Below are 22,727 nucleotides of genomic sequence, written 5' to 3' on the forward strand. Positions count from 1 at the left end.
GATTCAGATGACATAGAAAATAAAATGGAGCTAAATTACGGAGGCATTTGCCCTGGCAACAAGCTTCTGAAACACACGCGTCGATTACTTCGATCTCGTTTACGTTTCTTAATTACTTTGGGATTTGTTCGATTCAGTTGACCACTCTATAGTTTTTACGTATCTCTCCGTTGAACCCCGTTAGGATGTCGATGTTGCCCATCTTCACCATCGCCGCCGAGAAGCTGCTCTGGAAGATGGCCGAGTTTCTTGCAAACAGATTCTCCTTCCCTGCCGAAAATGGGGACGTCAGCAGCAACTGGTCCGACGTGAACATCCCTAGTTCCTCAGGACGCCCTGGTAGTAGCTGTTGTCGAACCCCAAGCAGCTCGACGGGTCCATCAGTACCTCCTCGTCGATCGTCAACGTTGGGCACTTCCACCGCGTACGTCGGGCCCAGCATCGGGTCCACGCCCGTGCCCGAGCTGGAGTTGTAGATCCTGCTGGTGAATGCACCACAGTGCGCCAGCCCGATTGTGTGCGCTCCTGAGAGTGTGCTCATCTTGGTTGGGGATTGGTCCATTTTAATAAACTCCATCATTTAAATAGATGGAGTTCATCATAATCCACTAATCATAAGTAATGGACCATTCTTTGGTCCACAAATTACTGACTAGAGGATCCCGCTTGTAACCTTTTGTTCTTAAAGTTATGAATGAGTTGATGGAGTTAGAAATTATGTCAGAAGATTGTGTTGGTTATTATGTCTAACTGGTAAGTTTAATTGTATGTTGTGTATATGAATACAAATCAAATCTATTAAAAATGATTTAACTTAAGCTTATTAGATTTCGGGTTATCGGATATGAATTGAATGTGTAGAATATTTTAATCATATTTGTTGTCATCTGAGCTGATAACGGATTGGTTCACTATATAAGAGGAAGTTTCTAAGGGTTTAGGGATAATTTTGATAGAGTTTTTTATTTCCCATTGAACTAAAGCTTTTCAGCACCGTCATTCCCTAAGTTTCATGGAAAATCTCTTCGTTTTGCTTCCGCTTCTTCTTTCACAGTGATTTTTTCTGGACGACGCTAAAGACAAGGATGACTCTTTAATCATGTTCATTTTCTTTATGTTTATATATTATTTTTATGTAATGTTTAATTAATGAACTAGATCTTTTTGTTATTGTATTTGCTATATGTGAGCTTTTGTGTGTTAGAATTCATGTGTATTAGGTTTTCCAGGAATTAACATGTGGTATCAAAGTTTTACGTTTCATCGTTTTCATGACTTTTAGGTTAAGTTTTCTTTCAAATTTGTTATTTGTATGCTAGATCAAGTTTTTCTAATATAACATAATTTTTTATTATAAAAAATCATATAAGAAAAACCTAAGATAGATTTGTTGTCCAAAATTTTCATGTTTATATGAAGAACATGAAAAATGATGGAAGAACGGTTGTGTTTAACTAAAGGTTTTTTTTAAGCCACAAAAGATTCATGGCTTTATTTTTTATTTTTAATACCCTTAAGTGGAATACTTCGTTCCACTAAAAGGTATTAAAAAAACATAGTCTTTTATAAAGTTGAAGGTTGAGTCTTCATGTGATTTTCCTCCCAAATTCTATCATTCCTCCGTTCTTCTTCCTCTTCTCCATTTTAAACCAAATTCTAACAAGTAACCATCCAATATATATATATATATATATTCGAAAAAATTTATCAGTGCAATTTAGCCTTCTCGAAAAAAAATTTCTACTTCCTCACCTAATCATAGCCTTTTATATATTCTATGATAAATATTAGAAATAGAAGTACTAAAATCTAGCATGTAAGTATTGACTTTGATGAAACAGTCGTGGGAACAAGGTTAGCGTCGAAGAACAAAGAAGAGAAAGAACAATGACTTAGGATTTCTAGAAGTCTAGAGGGGTGTACCTCCGGGAGTAAGCGACTTTTTATAAAGTTGTAATTGCGTCTTCATGTTCTTCATATATTCCAGATTCCCATTTACATTAACCACGTTTCCTAGAATAAATTAAATGATTGTGTTTTCTCATATTCTCTAAAGAAAATAGCTACGTTGTCCGTATATTCCATGAGCAATGGATCCATGCCTCATTTGTGGAGTCGAGAATGATACAAATATGGAGATTACATGGAGTCGGGGACTGTCTGGAGTCGGAGACCATACAGACTGTCTAAAGTCGGAGGCCACACAGAGTTAGAGACTATCTGGAGTCAAGGAGGCAGCTTTCTATTGACTTGGAGCTAGTGACGACATGGAATCAGGAGCGGCACTAAGCTGGGGAGCGGCCTAGAGCTGGGAGCAATGACGTGTCAGGGATGACACAGAACAGACCGTGGCGCCGGATCAGGGATGGCTTAGAGCCGGGCACAGAAAGGAGTCGGGAGTGACCTTTGTTGACTTAGCCATCACCTCAACAAGACTATTAACTTCCCCTTAACTATATGTCACCCTCTGATTACCTTCCATATCAACTATCTTCCCCTTAAGTCTAATTGAAGAAGGCGAGAGTCTGACTAATTGGACTATTATGTGGCTAAACAAGGCGGCTCTTGCCATCCCAACTGTATCAGCCACATGACAAATCTCATGCATAATTCAGAATATATTGTGCATTAACTGCGGTCATGAGTATTAAATATGTACCATGCACATTTGTCTTGATCCTCAAGTCCGGAGTACGTCAATATGTTTCTGAGATTGTGTCTCATTAACATGATATGACCATCTGTAAAGAAAATGAAGCATTATCCGAATCGACAATGATTACTAAGATTTGTTTTGATCCATGTATCTGATCGAACGGATGAAAATCAATCCCATCCTTATAATTGCAAAGATCCAACGGTTGGAATCAAGTGAACAAAGGTATATTAGGTCGGAGAGAGATATCATTGCCTTTATCGCACAAATTTTGCTTCTGTAACTACCGCTGTCATCTTCTTTGTCTCCAAGTACTCCGCCTCCAACTCTTCAGTAAGTGTCTAATCCTTGCCTTGACCCTCTTATTTGAACAATAGTTGATTCTCTAATCCTCGATTTTAGCTTCCATTTCTCTATATCATATCTTTCCATGGCCGTAGAGTCGTCTTCTGCTCCTTGGTACAGATTCATTGAATCAAATTTTTACCGCAGTGAATTAGATCAAATAAGGATGACCTATAGGATTCCTGTCGACTATTACATAGTAGTTCAGAATGGTAATTTCTGTCTAGATCACTCTCCTCTTGATTTTGTGACCTTCTTCTGGAGTCATTTATTGAGTGGGTTTCATTTTCCCATCCCAGCCTTCTTTTCTGAAGTGTCTTAGTATTTCAGCATTCCTTTGTCTCAGCTTGGTCCAAACTCTTTCTGAATCCTCACCAGCATAATCATCCTCTTTCGACTATACTGAATCCCCCTATCTCCTCGAATCTTTCATTATTTTTTTTTACTCGAAGAGAATGGAAGACGAGGTATTCTTCTTTTCCTCCGAAGTCAAGCTTAATTTTTTAAAGAACTTCTCATCTTCTCACAAGGGGCAGAAGCCCCACTTTTGCTTTATGAAACCTTCGATTCCCGTATCTTAGCCTACTCGATGACAACTCGAGTTACCTGTAACCCCTACCTTGAAAAATTATCATTTGGAGCGAGGCTATTTTGTGTTGGTGCAATCAACCTCCAAAGTTTTAATGTTCGAAAAATATGTTTAAGTACGTTTAATGGAGCTTGATCATGGGAAGTCCTAGTCGTGGATAGGCAAGGGTGAGAAGTCAATCGAGTGACTAGTCCTAACAGGGTTAGGCATGGAAAGTCCTAGTTGTAGGCTAGGCAAGGGAAATCTCGGTATATCGTGGAAGTCAGGTGGATAGGTCTAGAGGACCTGATCCCTGGGTAGCCGAATACTGAGATTTGGAAAGTCCTAGTTGTAGGCTAGGCAAGGAAAATCTCGGAAGATCGTGGAAGCCAGGTGGACAGGTCTGGAGGACCTGATCCCTGGGTAGCCGAATACTGAGTCTTGGTGAGTGAAGCTAAGTGAAGGTGTCACGCCCCGAGGGAGTTCCTGTTCGAAGAAAATTCGACAGCACCTCCCCTGTACGGCGGACAAACTGAAACTTTCTACATCCACAATATACATCAGCCACAGGCGGCTGGAATATACACACAACCACGCAGTTATATATATATCATCAGCCCACACGGCTGAAACAAAACCAACACAACGGAAAATGACAAAAACACAATACAAACCAAAGCACAAAAACTGCTAACCGGCTATGCTTACACCACACAACCAAAACAAACACTCCGGACACAAAACCGGAACACAAAGATAAGTAAACAAATACATATACCAAAAATAACAATAACAAAGGCAGAGACAGGTCTTCTGATGTGACGTGGGGACCGACAAGCAGGATACTCCAAGCGACTCCATAAACAACTTGGTACCTGAAAAAGATAGTGTCCACGGGGGTGAGTTCAACAACTCAGCAGATACCTAGTTGACATGTATAGTAAACTATAACAAATAGTAATAACTATGGAGTACAGTCTCCTGAACAAAAGAAAGTAATGCATAATAGAAAATGCTGAAGAGTACTGTACTCACCAGGGCCACCTATCAGAATAATCAGGTCGTCAGACCGGAAGTGTCATAAATCCTGTATGCATGTCAAACATATGCATCCATCCAAATGCAGCATATAAGTGCAGCAAACACGAGCAATAAATGCATAAATGCGTATGATGCTAATGATGCGTCCTGATCACCCCTGACGCCAGTCAGTCATCTCACGCACAATGGTGAGACCGAGTGGGTAGGGCTGTGACAACCGTGCACTCTACCATCACTACTCCTGATGAGTGACTGAGTGGACGGGATGCTGTCGGAGTACTCATGTCCTTTGACCCCAAATCATAAATGGGGGAGCTTAATGCTCTCATCTCCCGGTACACGATGACGGGGAGGTATCTCTGCCGGCTACCACGCTGAGTCACCTGACCAACGGAGCCAAACAGAGTCCACCGTCTGCCGGCTACCACGCTGCTACACTAAATGCCAGCGGAGCCAAACAGAGCGGAACTGTCTGCCGGCTACCACGCTGAGTCACCTGACCAACGGAGCCAAACAGCAGAACCGCCACACACCTGCCTAATATACCACTAATCCATGAGTGGTGGTGTGTGCAGTACATGTAACTGGCGATGTGCTCAACCATAGTGGAGCCGACAATCACGCAACATGCAACCATGATGCATGACACTAAGCATAGCAATAAACTGATCAGCATAACCATATCCATATATATAAAAATGAGTACCGTAATATCGATGGTCAAATACGAAAATCTAAAGTACACAGGTCAGATAGGATATTAAAAACCTAGGTCCTGAACATAACAAGCATGGTATGTCACTACCTCACTGAGCATATATATAATCATATGGGTACTAGCATAAAATGCATAACAGGTGAGCAAACAAGCATGTAACGAGTATCGGGTAGTGACGTACCGAAACAAGGACGAACATAATTATTACTAAAGGCTATAACCTACTAGACATATCAACAAGACATATAAAAAAGATAAGTCGAGGTATCCGCCTCCAATCGAAAAGTCCAATCCGATCCAAATACGACGTCGAGATATTCGTTTCGCGTCAAAGTCCTGTGTCCAATAAATAAATATTTTATTTAACTACACTCAAATGCATAACCAAATAAAAATCCTTGAGGCTCAATTAGGGTAAAACCCTAATAAATCTAACCATCTAGTAATCTAATTTATTCATAATTCGATACATAAACCACACCTCAAGCTCAGCCAAAACGTGTACTGCCTGAAGGAGGTCCTGTCGAATCCAAGGTGCTGCTGGATCAAAGAGCAACCCACAACACAGAATCTTGCTGAAATCTTTCCTCACCGATATCAACCGAATCAAGCAAGAAGTCACTAATTAAGCAACCACCTTCTAGTCTCTGCCCAACAACCCAAGCACACCTCACTGATCAAAAATAAAATCTCACTGGAACCAGTCGGTGGAAATCATAGATCAAACAAACAACCTAACTCACCTTGCTGTCACCTTCACCGTGATCAAACCATCCAAACCTAACCAATATAGGTGTGCCGATCTACCGTGGAAAGAGACCTTCCTGCCACAGTGTCGGATCAAGGCAGAATCAACAATTCTAGACACCAATAAACCCTATAAAGATCAGCTACCCAATCATAGACAGTGTTAGGGTATAGGCTAGAGAGGATCAAGTGAAAACAACTCAAGAACCTACCCTTGTCATCAACGCATGCTCCCGATCCCCGGCGATCTAAAGCATGGCGACTGCGGCTAGGGCACAAAAGGTGGTCGTTGTGCTGCCAAATCGTTGCAGAGAGGCTAGGGCATGATCTCCGCGATAGAAGGGCTTCGCAGCTCCGACAATAGCTGACGGCGTCGTTGATCAAAGAAGAACCGGATAACAGCAGATGGAAGAGGCGTCCGGCTTTGGGCAGAGAAGGCGTCGGGAAGGAAGAAGTCGGCTAGGTCACTCGAGATGGAGGAAGAGGAGAAGGAAGGGAATAATTGGTCGATGGTGGCTCAAAGGTCTCGCCGGTGGCAAAACTCTAGGGCTCAGCACAAGAAGGGGAAGAGAAGGAAGGGTTGCAAAAACCCTCAGCCACAACTTTTATACCGGAGGAGGAGAACCGGCGGGGAAGGGCGGCGGCGACGCGTCGGGGGGCGGCGTCGGCACCGTAGGGCACGGGTCGATTGAGGAAAGGGGGCGCGGGCACGCGAGGGAAGGAAACGACGATGGGAAGAGAGGAAAAGGAGAAAAAGAAAGAAAAATAAAAACAAAATTTCAACTTTTCCTCGTTAAAATGGGGTAGCCTAAACAGGCTTTCTTGAGCCGCATTTTTATCCCTGTAAACTCTTCCATACGGTCTCCGAAAAGTTTCCAGAAAATTCTAGAAAATTTCCTTATTAATATTCGTCATTTTTTCGGTATTTTACATTCTCCCCCACTAATAAAAATTTGGTCCTCCAAATTTCCTTATCTTGTTGGAGTGTATATTGAAAGCCTAAGTTTTTGTAAACATTTATGTTAAATAAAGAATCACATTTGGTCAATTTATCTACATTTGTAGTTGTTCAATTAATTTATATTGTAGATAACATAGTATGTGGTGTCACATATAGAAGATGATGTTATCAGTACCTTATAAATTATAAACAGTAGCTCACGACCAAAATGGAAAGGAACAAACCATTGGAAGGTCGTAGTGTAATTAGGAATTTGTTTATCTTGACTATATAATTACACTAGTACACTTAGAGTGTATTGAGTAGGACCATTTGAGGTTATTTCTTTTATACTGACTTTATAAAGGAACAAATAACTCAGTTATTATGGAAGTGTGTGCTCTTAATCCTAATATAATAACAAGCACATATATTTGATATTTATTTCTTTAATTTATCAATGGGTGAGATTTAGTTCGATGAATCAATAAACCCGATAAGTTGAGAAATGATATCACTTATAGTGTGTGTTGTTGATTATAGAAGGAAACTGTGTCCTAGAGATACTAGGTTGATAATGTCCCCAAGAGGAGCTCATAAGGATTGTCATGTTAAACCCTGCAGGTGGACTTAGTCCGACATGATGATAAGGTTGAGTGGTACTACTCTTGGACTAAGATATTAATTAAATGAGTTGTCAGTAACTCACTTAATTAGTGTACATTCGATATCTTAAACACAGGGAGACTAACACACTCATAATAAGAAAGAGCCCAAAAATGTAATTTGGGATTGGTGCGGTAGTTCAATAATAGTTCTCTAGTGGAATGAATTATTATTGATAAAATTAAGTTGTGTGTTCGGGGCGAACACGGGATGCTTAATTTTATCGGGAGACCAAAACCAATTTCTCCTCTCGGTCCCTATCGTAGCATCTTATTTATAGAGTACTATACCCACCTATACCCACCTTCTATACCCACCTAAAGGGGGCCGGCCAAGCTAGCTTGGAATCAAGCTAGGGCCGGCCTAAGCATGGTTTAGGGTGGCCGGCCCTAGCTTGAACCCAAGCTAGAGGGGGCCGACCATATTAAATTAAAAAAAAATTTTAATTTTAATTTTTATTATGTGAAAGATATAATTTATTAAAGAGAATTAAAATTAAAATATCTCTCTGGTAAAAGATCTTCAAAAGATTAAAGAAAGAGATTAGATCTTTTTTCCTTATTTGTAGATTGGTGAGATATTTTATTTTCTCTTTAAAAATTATTCACATGTTGAAAAATTAAAATTATAGAAATTTCTTTTTATCAACCATGAAGAGATTTTTGAAGAGAAATTTTATTTCCGGAAACAAATTAGGAAGTTTTAATTTGTTGATTAAAACTTGTCTAATTTATTCCTCCATGATGTGGCCAACCTAGACATGTTGTTTTAAGAAATTTTGTTTAATTTTTCTTAATTAATTCATGTCAAGGAAAATTAAGGAAATTTTATTGTAATTAAATTTCCTAAATTACCAAGGCCAAGGAATATAAAAGAAGGGGAGGGGGTGCCTTCATGAGATACAACCTCTATTATTTCTCTCCCTCTTTTCCTTGGTGTTGTGGTCGGCCATCATCTTCTCCCTCTCTTCCTCTTGTGGTCGCCGAATCCTTCATCTCCCTTGGAGCTCTTGTGGTGGCCGGATACTACTTGGAGAAGAAGAAGAAGAAGGAGAGAAAGCTTGCATCTCTTGGAGCTTGGTTGGTGATTTGTTCTTCATCCTTGGTAAAGCTTCCTTGTTGTGGCCGAACCTACCTAGGAGGAGAAGAAGGTGGTTGGTGGTTTCTCATCTCGGAAGATCGTTGCCCACACAACGTCCGAGGTTAGAAGAGGAATACGGTAGAAGATCAAGAGGTCTTTCTAGAAGGTATAACTAGTAATTTTTCCTTTCCGCATCATACTAGTTATTTATGGAAATAATACCAAATACAAGAGGCTTACGATTCTAGTATTTCGAATATATTTTTCGATGTTGTGTTCTTTTGTTTTATTTTTCCTTGTGATTTGATTGTTCTTTTTGGTTAACCTAAAGTTATTTTAGGAAATTAAATATTAGCTTTCCATAAAAGGTTTTGTCTAGTAGGTGGTGGTTGCTCCCATATCCAAGAAGGCCGTGTGCCTCGCCACGTCAGTACTGGGAACCAATTATGGAAATTAATATTTAATGAAATTAATAACTTAAGGTGATTTGGGTCGAACGTGTTAAGTTCCGCAGGAGACCCAAGTCAAAACCTAAAAGAACGAATAGATTAAGTTTTGGATCAAACGTGTTAAGTTCCGCAGGCGATCCAAAATTTAATTTAAAAGAACACATGGTAGCTAGGAAAAGGTTCAGACCTTTGTACAAAATTTTTGTACAGTGGAACCTCTAGGTTTTCCGAGTAGCAACCAACAATTGGTATCAGAGCTAGGGTTTTGCCTCTGTGTATTTGGTATTAGTTTAATTATGCACATGTCATACATAATTTAGGCAGGATAATAGTAGGATGTGCTAACTTTGTGGATGCAGGATCCAACTATTATGGCTTATAGTTTTATGTGTGTGATTGGACCCTTGGACATGTCAAGGGCATTTATATGTGTGTGCATGATTGTATTATAAAATACAGCAGAAGCTGTATTTAGTTTTATTAGGATTTTATTTTTGATCTAGATACATGTACATTCCTTTTATGGAATATATGATCAAAATTGTAAAATTCTATTTATGTCGCGGATCGAATCTTGCAAAGCGTGGAACCTTCTGAGGACTAAAGACGCAGCGGAACAAGGAGCAAGATGGATGCGACAGCTAGACCCGGTGGCGGTGGCCAAATATGGCAGCAGCTTGGGATGACAACACACGGAGGACAACCATAGATAAAAGCCATAATAGTTGAAAATTATATTTTCTATTTATTACTTTTATATTGTGCTGTGTGTGTATGTTAGTATACATGTTTAGTGGGCTAGCATAGTTAAAATTCCTCATTTATAAATAACTAAGTGGGAGAGGGATTTTTAAGTAAAACCCATGGTCTCCATTACTGGTTTGTAAGTGATGCAAACAAGCTTGCGCGTTGGCTCTGAGTGCCTTCCTCCATATCGGATGAGCTTGTTTGTGGATCACTAGAACAAACTTCCATTTTGGATGACTATAGGAAGTTAATTAAGAGCGTGTGATCTTCCCCATCGGAAGGGGCACAATCTTATTAATGGACTTAGTGTCAAGTAATGGTATACACTTAGGCACGTTTAATAATATCCTCCCCATCGGAGTCACTGTTATTATTCGTGTGACCAAAGGATACCAACTATTAATTTTATTTGTCAAAAAGTTAGGTTGACAAGATAATAAAATTAATGGGTTAAAACCCTCCTTTTACAAATGTTGAATTTGTATACGTCCACACTATCGTGGCATACAAAATTCACGGTGGTTTGAGGTCTTGGTTAATTTAAAATAGTATTGTTTGAGGAATCAATATTATTCTAAATTTAGAGTTCTGACCAAAAGTTATTTGTGATTCTTAGGATGACTTTCAACCCACTGTCCATCATACTTCAACAGAATAGACTTACTGGACCTAATTACATATATTGGAAAAGGAACCTGGACATTGTCCTTACTGCTGAAAGCTATAAGTTTGTACTGACTGAGCCTTGTCCAGAAGCACCTACTGGTGAATCTACCCAAGAGGAGATTGAATATCATAGGAAATGGGTAAAAGCAGATGAGATGGTGCGGTGTTACATTTTGGCTTCAATGTCAAATGTATTGCAACATCAGCATCAAGATTTACCAACAACCTATGATATTATGAACAATCTCAAGGAACTCTTTGGTCATCAGGATAGGGCTTCTAGACAAGAAGCCATGAGAAAGATAATGACAGCCACCATGCAAGAGGGTACTCCTGTGAGGGATCATATCCTAAAGATGATGGCTTATCTGAACGAAATACAGATCCTTGGAGGAGAAATTGATGGGGAAACCCAGATCGATATGATCCTCCAAACACTACCTAGAAGTTTTGAGCAATTCCGCCTGAATTACAATATGAACAAAAGGGTATATTCATCGGCGGAACTACTGACAGAACTTCAGGCAGTAGAAGGATTGTTTCGTCACAACTCTCATAATCACTATGTTGAAAATGGTTCTACTTCTAAGCCGAAAGGAAAGAAGAAGAAGAAACAAGTTGGTTCAGCAAAGAAAGTGAATAAATCTCAGAGTACAGGACCTAAAGCTGGAATGAAGAAGCCGAAGGGCAAGTGCTTCATCTGCAAGCAGTCAGGGCATTGGAAGGCGGACTGTCCTCGTAGGAATCAGAACAACAAAGGTATATCTCATGCTCTAGTTGTTGAAACATGTTTAGCGGTGTTATCTACCAGCACCTGGTGTGTAGATACGGGAGCCACTGATCTTGTCTGCAATTCCTTGCAAGGGTTCCAGGAAACCCGACGACTATCTGAAGGAGAGATTACCGTCTACATGGGCAATGCTACTAAGGTGGCAGCTGTTGCAGTGGGAGACGTCTACTTATCTTTTAGTAGAAATAGAAATTTGGTTTTAAGAAATTGTCTTTATGTACCCAGTTTTAGAAAGAATTTAATTTCAGTTTCTAAACTGTTTTTAGATGGATATTCAGTTTCCTTTAGTAACGATGTAGTTATTAAGAGAAATAAAGTAATTATCTGTTCTGGTGCATTAGTTGGCAATTTGTATACTTTAAATCCAATTTCTCTCACAAAGCAAAACATGGAAATTTATAACTCATCTTCTAATACTAATAAGAGAAAAGAACCTTCCGAAATGAACCAAGAATATCTTTGGCATCTAAGGCTTGGTCATATCAACTTAAGTAGGATTCAGAGGCTTATAGCCGATGGACTTTTGGGTTCATTAGAGTTGGAAAATTTTTCAACTTGTGAATCTTGCTTGGAAGGTAAAATGACCAAGAGGCCGTTCAAGGCCAAGGGGTATAGAGCCAAAGATGTCTTAGAATTGGTTCATTCTGATTTGTGTGGTCCTATGTCTATCCAGGTAAGAGGTGGTTTTGAATATTTTGTCTCTTTTATAGATGATTATTCAAGATACGGATACATTTACCTAATGCGCCGCAAGTCCGAGTGCTTTGATAAGTTCAAAGAATACAAGGCTGATGTGGAGAAACGACTAGGTAAAAGTATCAAGACACTACGGTCTGATCGTGGTGGCGAATACCTCTTAGGAGAGTTTAGGAATTACTTATCAGAGGCCGGGATTCAATCCCAACTGTCTGCACCTGGTACACCCCAACAGAATGGTGTGGCAGAACGAAAGAATAGGACTCTTATGGAGATGGTTAGATCGATGATGAGTTACTCAGAATTACCAAATTTGTTTTGGGGATTCGCTCTGGAAACAGCAGTGTACATTCTGAACTTAGTACCTTCTAAATCAGTTTCGTCTACTCCCATAGAATTGTGGAATGGGCGAAAACCTAGTCTAAGACATATTCGGATTTGGGGTAGTCCAGCACATGTGCTGAAACCAGATGCTGATAAGTTAGAATCTCGTACAGAAGTTCGAGTGTTTGTGGGATATCCCAAAGGAACGAAAGGAGGTTTATTTTATAGTCCTAAAGACCAGAAGGTCATTGTTAGCACCAATGCCCAGTTTTTAGAAGAAGACTATATAATGGATCACAAGCCCAGTAGTAAAGTTGTTTTAGAAGAACTAAGAGAGGACACGTCTACTTTAGTACCAACAGTACAAGATGAAGTACCACAAGAAACTGCAACACGTGTCACACATGATACACAACCACAGACAGTGCCTCGTCGTAGTGGGAGGGTTGTAAGGCAGCCTGAGAGATTCATGTTTTTGGGAGAGTCTTCGGACTTGATCCCGGGTAAACATGAACCTGATCCCCGGACATATGACGAAGCACTCCAAGATATAGATGCAACATCTTGGCAAAAGGAGATGAATTCTGAAATAGAGTCTATGTACTCTAATAAGGTCTGGGAGCTTGTAGAACCACCTGATGGTGTAAAAGTCGTTGGATGCAAGTGGATCTACAAAAGGAAAAGAGGGACAGACGGGAAGGTAGAAACCTTCAAAGCTAGGCTTGTTGCAAAAGGGTACACTCAGAAAGAGGGAATCGATTATGAGGAAACCTTTTCACCGGTAGCCATGCTTAAGTCTATCCGGATACTCTTATCCATTGCTGCTCATATGGATTATGAGATTTGGCAAATGGATGTCAAGACAGCTTTCCTTAATGGAAGTCTTGAAGAGAACATCCATATGAAGCAACCAGAAGGGTTCATTGAAAAAGGCAAAGAGCATCTAGTGTGCAAGCTCAATCGGTCCATTTATGGACTGAAGCAAGCTCCAAGATCTTGGAACATCCGGTTTAATGAAGTAATCCAGTCATATGGATTTATTCAAAGTCCGGATGAGTCTTGTGTATATAAGAAGTGTAACGGAAACGTGATGGTATTTCTTGTACTATACGTAGATGATATTTTGTTAATTGGCAACAATGTCAAGGTATTATCAGACGTAAGGGTATGGTTGTTCAAACAATTTGATATGAAGGACTTAGGAGAGTGTGCACACATTCTTTGGATCAAAGTAATAAAGGATCGCAAGAAAAGAATGTTGTGTCTGTCCCAAGCTTCATATATAGATACAATCCTTGCTCGTTTTAGCATGCAGGATTCCAAGAAAGGTTTCTTACCTTTTAGGCATGGAATAGCTCTATCTAAAGAGATGTCTCCTAAGACATCAAAGGAGATAGAAGACATGAAAGCAGTTCTTTATGCCTCGGCTGTAGGAAGCCTTATGTATGTAATGCTATGTACGAGACCTGATATTTGTTTTGCCGTGGGCATGGTCAGCAGATATCAGAGTAACCCTGGACAAGGACATTGGACTGCGGTAAAGCATATATTAAAGTACTTGAGAAGGATTAGAGATTATATGCTAGTTTACCAAGCAGACGATTTGCTCCCTGTGGGTTACAGTTGATTTCAATCGAGATAGGGACAACAGTAAGTCTACATCAGGCTATGTGTTTACTTTAGGAGGTGGAGCCATTTCATGGAGGAGTGTTAAGCAGAAATGCGTTTCAGACTCAACCATGGAAGCAGAGTATGTAGCAGCCTCTGAGGCAGCTAAAGAAGCAGTATGGCTCAGGAACTTTCTAATGGACTTAGATGTGATTCCTGGTTTTCCCAAAATCATCACAATTTATTCTGATAATAGCGGTGCAGTTGCAAACTCGAAGGAACCACGAGCTCATAAGGCAAGTAAACATATAGAGCGCAAGTACCACCTGATACGAGATATCGTGAAGCGAGGAGAAGTTGTCATCGCCAAGATTGCATCAGCGGATAACCTGGCAGATCCTTTCACTAAGGCCCTTCCGGCGAAAGCTTTTGATCGGCATGTGGAGGGAATTGGAATCAGATGTATGGTAGAAGATATGACAGCTTAGTCATTAGTATAAGTGGGAGATTGTTGGAGTGTATACTGAAAGCCTAAGTTTTTGTAAACATTTATGTTAAATAAAGAATCACATTTGGTCAATTTATCTACATTTGTAGTTGTTCAATTAATTTATATTGTAGATAACATAGTATGTGGTGTCACATATAGAAGATGATGTTATCAGTACCTTATAAATTATAAACAGTAGCTCACGACCAAAATGGAAAGGAACAAACCATTAGAAGGTCGTAGTGTAATTAGGAATTAGTTTATCTTGACTATATAATTACACTAGTACACTTAGAGTGTATTAAGTAGGACCATTTGAGTTTGTTTCTTTTATACTGACTTTATAAATGAACAAATACCTCAGTTATTATGGAAGTGTGTGCTCTTAATCCTAATATAATAACAAGCACATATATTTGATATTTATTTCTTTAATTTATCAATGGGTGAGATTTAGTTCGATGAATCAATAAACGCGATAAGTTGGGAAATGATATCACTTATAGTGTGTGTTGTTGATTATAGAAGGAAACTGTGTCCTAGAGATACTAGGTTGATAATGTCCCCAAGAGGAGCTCATAAGGATTGTCATGTTAAACCCTGCAGGTGGACTTAGTCCGACATGACGATAAGGTTGAGTGGTACTACTCTTGGACTAAGATATTAATTAAATGAGTTGTCAGTAACTTACTTAATTAGTGGACATTCGATATCTTAAACACAGGGAGACTAACACACTCATAATAAGAAGGAGCCCAAAAATGTAATTTGAGATTGGTGCGGTAGTTCAATAATAGTTCTCTAGTGGAATGAATTATTATTGATAAAATTAAGTTGTGTGTTCGGGGCGAACACGGGATGCTTAATTTTATCGGGAGACCAAAACTAATTCCTCCTCTTGGTCCCTATCGTAGCCTCTTATTTATAGAGTACTATACCCACCTATACCCACCTTCTATACCCACCTAAAGGGGGCCGGCCAAGCTAGCTTGGAATCAAGCTAGGGCCGGCCTAAGCATGGTTTAGGGTGGCCGACCCTAGCTTGAACCCAAGCTAGAGGGGGACGACCATATTAAATTAAAAAATAATTTTAATTTTAATTTTTATTATGTGAAAGATATAATTTATTAAAGAGAATTAAAATAAAAATATCTCTCTTGTAAAAGATCTACAAAAGATTAAAGAAAGAGATTAGATCTTTTTCCTTATTTGTAGATTGGTGAGATATTTTATTTTCTCTTTAAAAATTATTCACATGTTGAAAAATTAAAATTATAGAAATTTCATTTTATCAACCATGAAGAGATTTTTGAAGAGAAATTTTATTTCCGGAAACAAATTAGGAAGTTTTAATTTGTTGATTAAAACTTGTCTAATTTATTCCTCCATGATGTGGCCAACCTAGACATGTTGTTTTAAGAAATTTTGTTTAATTTTTCTTAATTAATTCATGTCAAGGAAAATTAAGGAAATTTTATTGTAATTAAATTTCCTAAATTACCAAGGCCAAGGAATATAAAAGAAGGGGAGGGGGTGCCTTCATGAGATGCAACCTCTATTATTTCTCTCCCTCTTTTCCTTGGTGTTGTGGCTGGCCGTCATCTTCTCCCTCTCTTCCTCTTGTGGTGGTCGAATCCTTCATCTCCCTTGGAGCTCTTGTGGTGGCCGGATACTACTTGGAGAAGAAGAAGAAGAAGGAGAGAAAGCTTGCATCTCTTGGAGCTTGGTTGGTGATTTGTTCTTCATCCTTGGTAAAGCTTCCTTGTTGTGGCCGAACCTAGCTAGGAGGAGAAGAAGGTGGTTGGTGGTTTCTCATCTCGGAAGATCGTTGCCCACACAACGTCCGAGGTTAGAAGAGGAATACGGTAGAAGATCAAGAGGTCTTTCTAGAAGGTATAACTAGTAATTTTTCCTTTCCGCATCATACTAGTTATTTATGGAAATAATACCAAATACAAGAGGCTTACGATTCTAGTATTTCGAATATATTTTTCGATGTTGTGTTCTTTTGTTTTATTTTTCCTTGTGATTTGATTGTTCTTTTTGGTTAACCTAAAGTTATTTTAGGAAATTAAATATTAGCTTTCCATAAAAGGTTTTGTCTAGTAGGTGGTGGTTGCTCCCATATCCAAGAAGGCCGTGTGCCTCGCCACGTCAGTACTGGGAACCAATTATGGAAATTAATATTTAATGGAATTAATAACTTAAGATGATTTGGGTCGAACGTGTTATGTTCCGCAGGAGACCCAAGTCAAAACCTAAAAGAACGAATAGATTAAGTTTTGGATCAAACGTGTTAAGTTCCACAGGCGATCCAAAATTTAATTTAAAAGAACACATGGTAGCTAGGAAAAGGTTCAGACCTTTGTACAAAATTTTTGTACAGTGGAACCTCTAGGTTTTTCGAGTAGCAACCAGCATATCTACCATCAGCAAATACTAACAACAGGCAAAGAGTATAGATACTGAACGGTAAATTTAACCACATACCTCATGTGAACATATGGGGGGTATCTAGCTCGAATAGTATCCTCGAGCTCCCAAGTAGTCTCCTCGTCCGTATGATGCTGTCATCCGACTTTAACCAGCTGGATAGTCTTGTTCCACAACTGACGTTGTTTCCGGTCTAGAATCTGTACCGGAACCCCTCATAAGTGACGTCAGGCTGAACTGAAACTGAGATATCAGTCAGCGCATGTGTCGGGTCGGGTATATACCCTCTCAACATAGACACAAAGAATACGTCATGCACGCCTGCCAAGGACGGCGATAGTGCCAACCCGTAAGCTACTACTCCAATCCTTCCCGAGATCTGGAAAGGTCTAATGTATCGCGGAGCCAGCTCACCGATAAGGCCGAAACTCTTCACCCCTTTCATGGGTGAAACTCGCAGTAAAATATGGTCACTTGCAGAGAACTCTAAGAGTCTGCGTCTCCGATCTGCATAACTCTTCTGGCGGTCCTGCGCCTCTCACATCCTCCGTCTGATAGTACAGACCAAGTCTGCTTCATGCCGAGCTCTATAAGGTCCCAACAATTGGGCCTCCCCAACCTCATCCCAGAGGGTGGGTGTCCGACAAGGCCTACCATACAACGCTTCAAACGGTGCCATCTGGATAGCCAAATGCAAACCGTTGTTGTAGGCGAATTCTACCAATGGCAAATGGTCCTTCCAACTTCCTCAAAAATCCAATACACGTGACCTCAGCAAATCCTCTAGAGTCTGTATGGTCTGCTCTGACTGTCCATCTGTCTGCGGATGGAAAGCTGTACTAAAACAGAACTGAATGCCCAAGGCCTGCTGCAGACTCTGCTAGAATCGAGACGTAAACTGAGGGTCTCTATCCGAAATGATAGTCAAAGGGACACCATATAATATGATGATCTTCCGGTAATACAGATCTGCCAATCGATCTAGGGAATCCGACTTTCGAATCCCCAAGAAGTGCGCCGATTTGGTTAATCAATCAACGATTACCCCAAATCGTGTCATAGCCTCATCGTCTCCTCGGCAAACTCACCACAAAATCCATGGTAATATGTTCCATTCCCACTCAGGAATAGGAATCTGCTGAAATAATCCGGCAGGTATCTAGTGCTCTGCCTTCACCTGCTGACAGATAAGACATCTAGCTATAAAATCCGCGCTGTCTTCCTTCATGTCGTTCCACCAATAGAAACACCTCAAATCTTGGTATACACGGGTACCGCCTGGGTGGATAGCAAATCATGAGCGATGAGCCTCCGGAAGTAACTCCTATAAGACCGGATGAGACTGAAGTACGCATAATCTGCCTCAGAAGTGTATACTACCCTCCTCGTCTCGTGTGAACTCGGTCTGCTACCCGGAAGCTATCTGGCTGCAAATAAACTACAAATACTGATCAACAGCCTAGGGCTCTCGGATCCTCGTCCTGATCGACGACTGAACAACCATGGTAACCAGAATACCCTGCTCTGTCCATCACTGCTCCTCAAGGCTCAATTCGGAGAATCCCTAAATCAAGTCTGTTACCACAACTCGGTGGCAAGCTAAAATCCCTCTGGACTTCCTGCTGAGTGCATCGGCAACCATATTAGCTTTCCCAAAGTGGTAGCTAATGGTACAATTGTAATCCTTCGAGAAGGAACTCAATCTCCTCTGTCGGAGATTGAGTTCCTTCTGAGTGAACAGATACTTGAGACTCTTATGGTCAATGAGAATTCAAATGTAATGTCGTACTAACGATGTCGCCAAATCTTCAAAGCAAAGATGATGGCGGCTAGCTCCATATCAAGAACTGGTAGTTCTTCTCATGCTCCTTCAACTATCGAGAAGCATATGAGAATACTCTACCATGCTGCATCTGAACAACACCCATACCCTGTAGAGACGCGTCGGAATAGAGGACAAATTTGTCCTCTCCAGAAGGTAAAAACCAAAAATCAGAGCCGACACTAGTCTCCCCTTCAGCTCCTAGAAGCTGGTCTTGAAATTCTCATTCCAAGTGAACTTCACGCCTTTCCTGGTCAGGCGTGTAAGTAGCATAGCAATCCGTGAGAAAACCTCAACGTATCTCCGGAAATATCGAGCCAAACAAAGTAAGTTGCGAGCCTCTTCTATAGACTCCGTATACTCCCAACGATAACAACCTCTATCTTCTGTGGAACCACGATACACTTCTACTGGTGCCCGTGTGTCTCAAACATCTCACCGGAGACTACCAAAATACGCACTACTGATCTTCACATATAGATGTTCCCATCGAAACATCTCTAGAACTATGCAAAGATGATGTGCGTGACTCACCGTGGATCCTAAATAGATCACAACATCGTCAACAAAGACAATGGAAACCGATCCAAACATCCTCGACAATAAATAGATCTGATCACCAACGATATAAATCACCAAAGAATATATCCTCCAGTGTGAGAGCAACGCTCCATCACACGAAATACCATATATGTAGGAGCAACGCTCTACCACAAGAAATCCTCCACATGTGGGAGCAACGCTCCACCACAAATAATCCAAAATATATATCTACAATAAACATGGGAGCAATGCTCCGCTACAAGCAATCCGTAATATGTGGAAGCAACGCTCCACCACAAAACAATCCCTAAATATGTGAGAGCTACGCTCTACCACAATAATCCATAACATGTGAGAGCTACGCTCTACCACAACAATACATAAATGCCCAAAGCACCTAACTATCTAGCTAGAGACTACACGAGATCTCTCTACCACAGATCACTGTGGGTAGCCTAGGGTATAACCACCCAGTAAGCAAATCAAATCCATATTCAACTCTATCATCCTCCTAGTGGGTCGGTCACCCACTAATGGGTATATTAGTTGACAGGGTAAAACAACCAATATCATAATGTAGACATTTAACATTCTACATTTAACATAGGTAGAATCATCATGATGCTACCAACCATACATCTGACACACATGCACACACAACATATGTATGATCGACATAATCCTCCAATTAGTACACACCAAATATACTCACATCATAAGTATAAATCACCGTGATACCTCCAACAATGTATACTGAACCCGTGTGCATATATCATCGTAGGTAAAATCAACAATACCCCTCAAACAACACTCACATGACAAATATACACATATGCCAAGAGTATAATCAACATATACTTCCAATAAGGCATACTAAACCCAGGTGCATTCACAAATCACACCTAATCAACAAGATACCTCAGATACCACACCAAACACATATATACATATCACATCACCGATGTAGTCGACAAGATACTTCCAACATGACACTCACACCCATGTGCACATACCACGACACAGATTTAAATCGATAAGATACCTCCAATATGTCAATCAGGCATGTACAACTAACTAAAAAGCTATAATCCACAAGGAACCTACAATAACCATATCTAGATGTGACTACTCACACTACCTGCATATGAACTATCATCATAGAGCTCCTACAACTCATAACAATCATATGTACAACTTATAACAATCATATATACCTACCACATAGATATGCAAAATCAGCATATTTAATCCAATCCACCTTGCATTCTGAAACGGTAGGGTCACCTTCTAAATTATCCAACTAGGTACATACAGTCAAAATTAACGTACCCATGGAATAGGATACATCGATCCTCTAAAGATTGACCAAACCGACAATGGTATACTGCAAATTCAGTCTTTCCCCACTTCAGTACAAGCCATGTACTCTATGTGCTCAAGATATCCACTAAGCACGAATAACTCAAAGATCAGCATCTCTTAAAAAAAATAGAGTATGATGTTCCTCTACTGATTGAACCAACAAAACTAAATCAGTCATCTCCAAACTAATCAAAAATACCTTAATCCTCCACAAGCAACTAAGGTATATCAATATACGACTACCCAAATCAACAAGTGTAAATCAGACTTCTACCGACCAATCTAACAAGAGTAAATCAATATTTACTGATGAAACTAACTCAGATAACATGGTATACTGCTGGCTAGGTCAACATAAAGATATAAATACTATCCTCTACCCAGCTAATAATAGTAGAGGCTGGTATGTGCCTCAATCTGCTAACCAACTAGTAATAACAGAAGTTAAAAACTACTGGTGTATGATATGATAAATCACCAGAAACTGTAACCCTTAATCTCTATCAAGGTCGATCATCATCAGGGTTTTACCTAATGCATAAAATATATGCTATCTCAACTAGACAGGTACTAGTAAAGAGTGCTAATACATGTCATAAACTGTAATAGTCAACGGTGCATATACTAACAAAAAGGTAGGATAACAGTATACCAACATACCTCCTATAGCTTAGAGATGTCCTACCGCTGCCAGGTCCCAAAATCCGAAAAGTCACATCAAGAAGACTAAAACACGAAATCCAAAACATGGAATATAAAACCTGTAAACCGTGCTCTGATACCAAATAAATTGGTATTAGATAAATCTCGAAAATTCAACACACATAGCAAGTATCGTATACCTGCTCTGATACCACTTAAATTGTCACGCCCCGAGGGAGTTCCTGTCCGAAGAAAATTCGACAGCACCTCCCCTGTACGGCGGACAAACTGAAACTTTCTACATCCACAATATACATCAGCCACAGGCGGCTGGAATATACACACAACCACGCAGTTATATATATATCATCAGCCCACACGGCTGAAACAAAACCAACACAACGGAAAATGACAGAAACACAATACAAACCAAAGCACAAAAACTGCTAGCTGGCTAGGCTTACACCACACAACCAAAACAAACACTCCGGACACAAAACCGGAACACAAAGATAAGTACACAAATAAATATACCAAAAATAACAATAACAAAGGCAGAGACAGGTCTTCTGATGTGACGTGGGGACCGACAAGCAGGATACTCCAAGCGACTCCATAAACAACCTGGTACCTGAAAAAGATAGTGTCCACGGGGGTGAGTTCAACAACTCAGCAGATACCTAGTTGACATGTATAGTAAACTATAACAAATAGTAATAACTATGGAGTACAGTCTCCTGAAAAAAAGAAAGTAATGCATAATAGAAAATGCTGAAGAGTACTGTACTCACCAGGGCCACCTATCAGAATAATCAGGTCGTCAGACCGGAAGTGTCATAAATCCTGTATGCATGTCAAACATATGCATCCATCCAAATGCAGCATATAAGTGCAGCAAACACGAGCAATAAATGCATAAATGCGTATGATGCCAATGATGCGTCCTGATCACCCCTGACGCCAGTCAGTCATCTCACGCACAATGGTGAGACCGAGTGGGTAGGGCTGTGACAACCGTGCACTCTACCATCACTACTCCAGATGAGTGACTGAGTGGACGGGATGCTGTCGGAGTACTCCTGTCCTCTGACCCCAAATCATAAATGGGGGAGCTCAATGCTCTCATCTCCCGGTACACGATGACGGGGAGGTATCTCTGCCGGCTACCACGCTGAGTCACCTGACCAACGGAGCCAAACAGAGTCCACCGTCTGCCGGCTACCACGCTGCTACACTAAATGCCAGCGGAGCCAAACAGAGCGGAACTGTCTGCCGGCTACCACGCTGAGTCACCTGACCAACGGAGCCAAACAGCAGAACCGCCACACACCTGCCTGATATACCACTAATCCATGAGTGGTGGTGTGTGCAGTACATGTAACTGGCGATGTGCT

General features: G+C 40.3%; 1 protein-coding gene across 1 annotated transcript; it reads right to left on the reverse strand.

The window, feature by feature from the left end:
* Positions 1-133: 133 nt before the first annotated feature.
* LOC122026522 (peroxidase 45-like) lies at positions 134-562 on the reverse strand. Its single transcript, XM_042585260.1, has one exon. The coding sequence runs from the start codon at positions 560-562 to the stop codon at positions 134-136; it is 429 nt and encodes a 142-aa protein (XP_042441194.1).
* Positions 563-22,727: the final 22,165 nt, after the last annotated feature.

The sequence above is a fragment of the Zingiber officinale genome, chromosome 10A (assembly GCF_018446385.1).
Source record: "Zingiber officinale cultivar Zhangliang chromosome 10A, Zo_v1.1, whole genome shotgun sequence".
NCBI lineage: Eukaryota > Viridiplantae > Streptophyta > Magnoliopsida > Zingiberales > Zingiberaceae > Zingiber > Zingiber officinale.